General features: G+C 41.0%; 1 protein-coding gene across 1 annotated transcript; it reads right to left on the bottom strand.

Moving 5' to 3' along the window:
- Positions 1-1482: 1482 nt before the first annotated feature.
- On the bottom strand, positions 1483-6526 carry LOC311252983 (cyclic nucleotide-gated channel alpha-3-like; the record flags this gene model as incomplete). The annotated part of the gene is made up of 8 exons (XM_084346646.1): positions 1483-2840; positions 2933-3039; positions 3122-3223; positions 3959-4105; positions 4878-4934; positions 5464-5559; positions 5682-5729; positions 6417-6526. The coding sequence occupies 8 exons, from the start codon at positions 6524-6526 to the stop codon at positions 1483-1485; spliced, it is 2025 nt and encodes a 674-aa protein (XP_084202772.1).
- Positions 6527-7840: the final 1314 nt, after the last annotated feature.

Here is a 7840-nt window from a genome sequence, read left to right as displayed (position 1 = left end):
TCTGTCTTTCTGCGCAATACACTCCAATATGAATGTCAGGAACATTATATGTATGTCACGCTAAGAAGCTAACCTCTTTTGGACTACTTTTAGTGGTTAATGGCTTACTCAAGACGTCTAATGTTTACAGGGGTCACCTACTTAGAATGTTAGCATGCTAATATTTTGTAACTAAATGAAAAGTCACTCGAATTATTCCATCTGAATAATGACAGTTCATCCTGAGGGAGGACATATGTACCAAATTTCATAGAAGCTCATCCAGTAGCTGTAGAGACATTTCAGGCTGAAACCAAAGTGTTGAATAGATGTTACAATATTAACTGACTTCTGGTGGGACTAGATGAAAAGTTAGGCACCTACTAGTCATTAGGATGAATCTTTGAGGGATCTCTAATATTTGTACCCACACAGGCATTGCTCCAAAGTACTTTTATACTACTAAATGGAAATACACTGGAATATACCCCTGATTGTGGATCCAGGTCACTGACCACAGTGGCTATAGTATACCAACACCCACAGAAGTTGCGTCTTGTGCATGTGTTCAGGACTACAGCAGCATACAAAGGAAATGGAGGGTAGTCCACATACTTAATTCTGCAAGATCTTCAAACAAATGAACAAACCCACCTGCTACACACATTACAAAATGAAACATTTGACTACCTTCCACTACATTAGTTTACTTCCTAAGCTGACTCACTGTTAATCTGTTGCTGCCTTATAGACAGAAACAGACAAATCTGCCTTGAATAGATGGTGAAATGAAACTCATGCAACTTTTATTATGAACATTTGAAAAATAAAATACAACAGAACATTTTCTATCATCAGCAGAAGCATTTCAGAACTGCAAAAAGCTTATTTTGTGATTACAGTCCTTTAAAACTGTTTATTTCAAACATGTCTTTGAAACAGCTTCTGGTAATAGTGTTGCTTGAAAAATCATTCTACAAATATCAGAAATTAAAATGAAAAAGTATAATACATTTTATCACGTAGATGTACATGTTAAAATCTGGGCTAGTGTGTGGGGAAGACTGTATTTTACATTTTTAGAAGATCTAGGGAAAGTGGTAGTTATATTAAAGGTCATTTTGCTGATTCTTTTGGAATTATAAAGAGTGAGGATACATTTCTCAATTTGCATCACACAAAAAACAGCTGTTATATCATTACAAAATGAATTGTAAAAGCTATCAGAGATTTTCAGTGTTCAGTAGGTGCTTATAAATTATTTAGGTACCCAGCCCTATGCATATCTGTGTTTATGAGAATAGTCAACTTTCAAGGCAAGGTTACTATTTTATCATATATAAGTAAATGGGAATGGTAAATGGAGACAGCCACTGTCCATCTGCTAGTCATAAGCCATTTTGTGTGTACAAAGAGTCCTACAGTGTCGTGTGATGACCTCAGAACAAATGTCCTGAAGTGGAGAAGTCTCTAAGCCTGGCAGTAGTAGTGCCAAGCTAGGCTCTACTCATTGTCGAAACTGAGGGTCCGGACCTCATTCGACATATTACTAAGCCGTTGCTTGAGTTTACGCTGAGATGATTCATACTGGGCTGCCAGCTTTCGAAATTTGGCTGTCATGATATCCAAACTGGCTTCAACCTTGTTAACCTTATCCTCCAAGTCTTTGGCATCAGTTGCAGCGACCAGCGACTCATCTATGAGATTATCTTTCATCAGGATGGCCCTTCCCTTCTCCTCCAATGCAACTTTAGCATCAGGGTACTCAAAGAGCGCCTCCATCAGATCGTCTTTGGACAGGGCAAAAAGATCAGAGTAGCCCACACTTCGGATGTTGGCTGTTCGTCGGTTTCCTGCCTTACTGCCCTTGATACCGAGGATGCTGATTTCTCCGAAGTATGCCCCATCACTGAGGACCACAAACTGGGTAACTCCATCATCTGCTACGACAGCCAGCTTTCCTTCTTTAATGATATACATTTCCCTGCCAATGTCTCCCTTCTTACAGATGTAGTCGCCAGGACTGAAAACTTGAGGCTGAAGCTTAAGGACCAACTCAATAAGCAAACCTGCTTCACAGTCTTGAAAGATGCGGACTTTTCTTAGGGTCTCTAAATGTACGTTGATGGCGATCTCAGCCTTTAATTTGTCTGGCAGGTTCTTCAGCACCATCTTCTCATCACAGGTCTTCTCCTCTGTCCACAGGTAGTCGAACCACTTCACTACCCTTGCCTCCAGGTCTTTAGTGACCTTACGAAATTGCATGTACTGCTTGATAGAGTCAATCTTAGCCTGGAACTCTACACGTGCAGCATTCATGTTGGAAATCATGGCACCGACATTGCCTACAATTGTAGCAAAGATGAGGACCCCAGTGAGAAAGTCGGCCACCACAAAAAAGTATTCAATATCTCGGACTGGGGGTGGTGTCTCACCAATAGTGGTCAGGGTAAGAGTGGACCAGTAAAAGCAGTAGATGTACTGCCTGGCCAGGCGACCATAGTCAGCATTCTTCGTGGCTGGATAAACCCAGGTGTCTGAGCCAAAGCCAAGCACTTTGGAGATGGCAAAGTAGAGGCAAGCATTCCAGTGGATAATGATGATGATGTAAAGTACAAGATTACCAATTCGGAAGATGTTGGGGAAATTGGTTCGCGTTTCAGTCCTGTCAAAGAACTCAAAGAGTCGGCCTAACCTAAAGAGACGGTTGAACCTCCACTCTGGGTTGTTGATTCCAATGTGGAAGAATATAATATCAGTTGGAACTATCGACAGGACGTCCAATCTAAACTGGCGTGTCTTCATGTATTTTTCTTTCAACACCTTTTCATCCTTTACAAGCAGTCCTTGCTCCAGAAAACCTGTTGACACATTAGAATATGATTAGCATTATCATATACTCACAGTTACGTGTAATCACAAACTGCACACAAGCAAATTTCGTGTCACTAACCTGTCCTGGCTCTCACAAACGTGTCAAGATAGTAGAGGAAATCTGAAAGGTAATCCAAAACCATCCACAGTGTTGTATTTGCAGACTGCAGTTCATTAAAACAAGCCCTAGAGGGAAGCAAAACCATGATAATGACACCGAAACAACAGCAATGTAAAGAGGGAAATACAAAATACCATGAAGTCAGACCTGGCCGGCAGCAACATCAGGTTGTAGAATACTGGGATGGATATTACGCACAGCCAGTAGTAGTATGTGTCTGTGTTGGGGTCCATGATCCACACCTCTTTTCTGAATGAGAAAAGGAAGGGTTTTTTTTTGTTAACAAGCATGTTCATACCCAGAAAAATACGGCACTGTCAAAGGTTGTTGGTATCAGTTCTGAGATTCAAGTATTACATTGGTATTAGTATTAAAGAATGTCAACCTACAGTATGTCCTGTCCTATTTGTTCTGGACACTTCTGTCTAATATGATCCAGTTTAGAAAAGATTAACTTTGGGCAAAGGTTAGAGTCATTTGTCTTTCCAAATGAAAATGTGATTTTTGCATAATTGAACAGATCTGGGTCATCGTGTTTTAACTTTATCACACCAGGTACATAGATTTTAAATATATTTAAAAATGATAATTCAAGTACACTGCAGATACTTCAACAAGCCTTAGAAGTGAGAAAACTTTCTCTACAATGACTTTTTATGATACTACAGCTAGGGCTGCTGCTGTCTGTTTGAAAATAATAATACATTAAAAACAGTTTAAAAGATTGAGATGTTACAGCTGTTTCCAAATCTATGACACCTAAATGTTACTGTTGGAGTTGTGACTCAACTTCAGAATTTTATTCCTGAATATCTCTGGTGTGTGGAGTCATTATTGACCATTGTGCGAATATATAGATTAAAACCAACAGAAGACCTTTTTAAATCGAGTGAAACTTTTAAAGTTACGAAGGATACCAAATCCATATGAAACTGTGAACAGGACATCTAGAACATTTCCATTTGAGAATACAGTGGTACTTACGGTTCTTCTTTTTTAGCATCTTTTTTGTCATCTTTCTTGTCATCCTTCTTCTCGTCCTTTTTGGCATCTTTCTTGTCGTCCTTCTTGTCATCCTTTTTCTCGTCCTTTTTCTCATCTTTCTTATCATCCTTCTTGTCATCTTTTTTGCTGTAAATATCCAGAAACAGAGGCAGTTGAGGTAAATATTTTTCAACTTGTTGTCATGCAGTAGTATCAGAGAACCTGAGGGGGGCGCTGTGAGACAGTAAAGTCAGGTTACTGCAGTACTACATGTTCATTGCAGGTGTTAAAATAAGGAGCAGCCAAAGAGCTCTGAGCACTGCATCATCACTGACTCACAAGCTTTTTCATGTCATCCTTGTTTTTAACATGAACACTATGAATCATGTGGACTCCCTCTTCTTGGTGGTTTCACTGTGGGACCGACTCTCATCAGGGTCATACGTCCGCACTGATGGGTGACTCAGTGAGGTTAGACACTGGGACTGGGCCTAGGGCCCTCATGTATAAAAATCTTCCTAGATTTATAAATGAGGCACCAGGTGTTGCGTTTACTGTACTACTCCAGGAACTGTCCCAATCAAAGCAGCCAGGCTGAGCAACCTATTGGACTATTTGAATCACTCTGCTTGGTAAAACATCTCTCAAACTCTAAAGTTTGTAACACAGGTTTGCTGTAACGAGATATTGTCATAATGCAATCAACAGAATACCTGAAAAAATGCTGCTGATATACTGTATGTTGCATAACAGTACTTGTGACCCTGTGACCTTCACTCTGACACCACTGTGAGGTCAAGATCTGTCATACAATTACATCTGTGCATTCGCTTTTGCTGATGCGTCTACCCTAAAAGCAGCGTATATTGTTTTCGTAGTGTGTTTAAGGGCTTGTGAGAACATCCATATATCATCTTACCCATCGTTGTTGTTAGAGTTGTTCATGTTCTGTGCAGCCAGTGCCCCCCGACCATCACTGGAAAGGAACAAATAAATAAAAAAATGTATTTGTGACCAAGACATATATGAACTCAATAGCAGAATATGAGTCAGACAACTTCTGTTACTTTCTGATACTGACGATCAGACATTTACACCCACTGCAAACAGTGAACGTTCAACTGTGAAAGCTGGGAGATGAGCCAGGGTTTCAACTACGTCTGCCAATTTTTATGCGAGCAGCTGTGTGAAAACACTATGAATGTCTTCCAGGAGAGACTATCTGAAGGTATCTACTCGTCTGGGTCTACTGCAGAGACAGCCCAGTTTTATGCAAGAGCAACAGTGTAATACTCTTTCAGATGTTCTAAACACTGACACAGTTTTGCGTTAGTACAGACTCAAAGAAGGCACTAGTGCACATGTCTAACAACTCAGTAAATAGATTTCTGGGAGATTTTAATATCCCTGTCTGTTGCCTGCTCAGGTTTTCTTCTGACACCCATTGTCTGCCAGCAGTGTGGTCCTCCAGGGTGTGAGATGTGGTTGATGGGTGTACAGCTCACCTGCTCCTGCTCCTCATGTTCTCTGTGTTCTGGCTGCTGGGGATGGACTCGGAAGGGCCAACACTGCTCCTTCCAAAGTGCATCATGTGTGACAACCTTGGAACAGAGATCAAAATGACCTTAATCGTTTATCAGATAATCAAAGTACAGACTGTATCAATGTACGTCCTTTTGGCTCTAAATTGAAGTGTAAGCACAGAGTCATTAGTGAGACTCACCTGGACAGCAGTCCTGTCCCACCTATAGATGTCTCGCTCTCCATCATCCTGGAGATATGGAGTAGGACAGAATGAGCACACAGTCAAAAAAATACGGGTGTTAAGCATGAGTCCATGTCCCTTGACTAGTGCAAATGAGAAGGCTTTGGTCTGTGGTTGACGTCAACATTTTACAGGTTTTACCTGGTTCATTTTTTCATTTGTTTGTAGTGATTTTCTCTTTTCCTTCATGGTACGAGCATTTTGAAAATGATAGATTTCTAAAGAGAACATGAGAAACTGCTTGTATCATTTGGTGTTTCATAACCTCCTTTAGTGCCCTTGTTAACAGGGGGAATTGTAATAAATAAATAAACTAACCTTGAACCTTAGAGCACCAATATAAAAGACATGTCTATAAAAGTGTTGACAGGACACCTCAAAGTGCAAACAAAGTGCAGGCAGGGCCAGCAGGAGAGACACTACTGTGCACATTCAGTGGGCTGCAAAACCAGGAAGTAAACCGAAAAGCTATATAGCTTTTTTGGTGTATGCATCAGGCAAGCAAATCTGATTGGATATAATAGGCGCTATCTTTCCCTACAGAATCCAGTTCTTCTTCTAAATCTATGATTGCATTAACTTTGAATCCACCATTTATTAATGATATATCTATCAGATAGAACCATCAAGTACCCTGTTTTTCTTGTCAGCCTCCTAAAACACATAAACTGTGCACACACTCTGTGAGCTCACATTCTGAGTGTGAGCAGTGACTTCAACAGTGGTGCACCTTGCAACTCCTCTTGTTTCTGATATTCATAGTGAGGGTAGTAACGCATAGCCAGACCTCCACAGTTCCTCATTCAGGTACAGAGGGAATAAAGTGCTCTCGCTTGTCTGCATGTCTTCAAACCAATCACAATTGTCTATGGCGGCGTTTAACCAAGGACGTTACATTAAATCTTGACACAGAGTTGGAGGCAGAGCCCCATTCATTCCTATGAAAGCTTCTCAGTGGCGCTTTGAAGCCAAAAAAGCTTGACTTCCCGAGTAAGAAAATACCGGGGTCTTCCGTGTTGTGTGGCCCATAGAGCATGCGCACTAGAAACTTCTGCCCACCGAGCCAGCTAACTTTTGGTTTAGCGCCCGGCATGAACTTGAATGGGGGATAATACAATTTTATTGAAATGAATCATGTCATCCCCAAAATGAATCCTGTCACAGTTTGAGCCACTCAAATTATGACTGTGACATGATTCATTTTGCAGGGGCTGTGATGCTCTAAAAATGTACCCACTGATGTACAGACGCTTCTTCACAAGGTGAGCTTATGGCAAAAAGTCTTTTTGGGCCCCAGTGCATCATGTGAAGATGTAATAAGCACGAAAACTGGCTTGACTCGAACTATTAACATTTATGACGCTCCAAACCAGCAATTATTCAAATGCAGTGCGATAAGTAATAATGTTTAATGACACCTGCGTTTGACAAATCAAAATGTCTGCTTTTGTTTTGGGGTTTTTTACCCCTGCACTGGCTCCACTTGACTCAACAGGATTTGTCCTCTAGTCTGGAAGCTAGCGTTCTGAGTGACAGAGAGAGGAGGTCAGCAGAAGAAGCACCTTATTGTTGAGTCACTACTCCTTACACCTGAGACAACTTAGTTTAGAGGATTTACTGTAGTAAGGGTACCTACGGACAGTGTCCCTTTGGGTGTCCTGTGTTAACTGACAGAGAGAAGACCCTGATACAAACCCTGGATTCACTGTGGGGACAACAGCTCCCAGCTGAGCTGGGAGAAGGATCCCTTCTGAGCTGCTTTGTGAGGTCTGCTGCCATCACAGCCATGACAACCATGGCCAAGACAAGCCACTCCAATGTGTTTGAATCAATTAGGACTTCTAATAATCATACCTGGGCCTCGGTCCAGCTGGAAATGTGTTTATTAGCTAACCCCAAAAGCATGTCAATTCCCCAGACAGGGCCTACTAATTTTAAGTGTTAGTCAGCTGTTTGGATGGTAATAAGCAGAGCTGCAGTCCAAGTCCAAGGAACATTTTCAAGGTGTTAATTATTTACTTAATTTTGCTAAAAAGAAGTCACATTAAATGCGAGTTACAAAACTGGATCATTGTCGGTAAACTTTTCATTGCTGAATGTAATCCTTAGTATGCAGT

The sequence above is a fragment of the Pagrus pagrus genome (assembly GCF_965226575.1).
Source record: "Pagrus pagrus genome assembly, chromosome: 24".
Classification (NCBI taxonomy): Eukaryota; Metazoa; Chordata; class Actinopteri; order Spariformes; family Sparidae; genus Pagrus; species Pagrus pagrus.
Note: the sequence above shows the minus strand (reverse complement) of the source record. Positions and strands in the feature narration are given on the sequence as shown.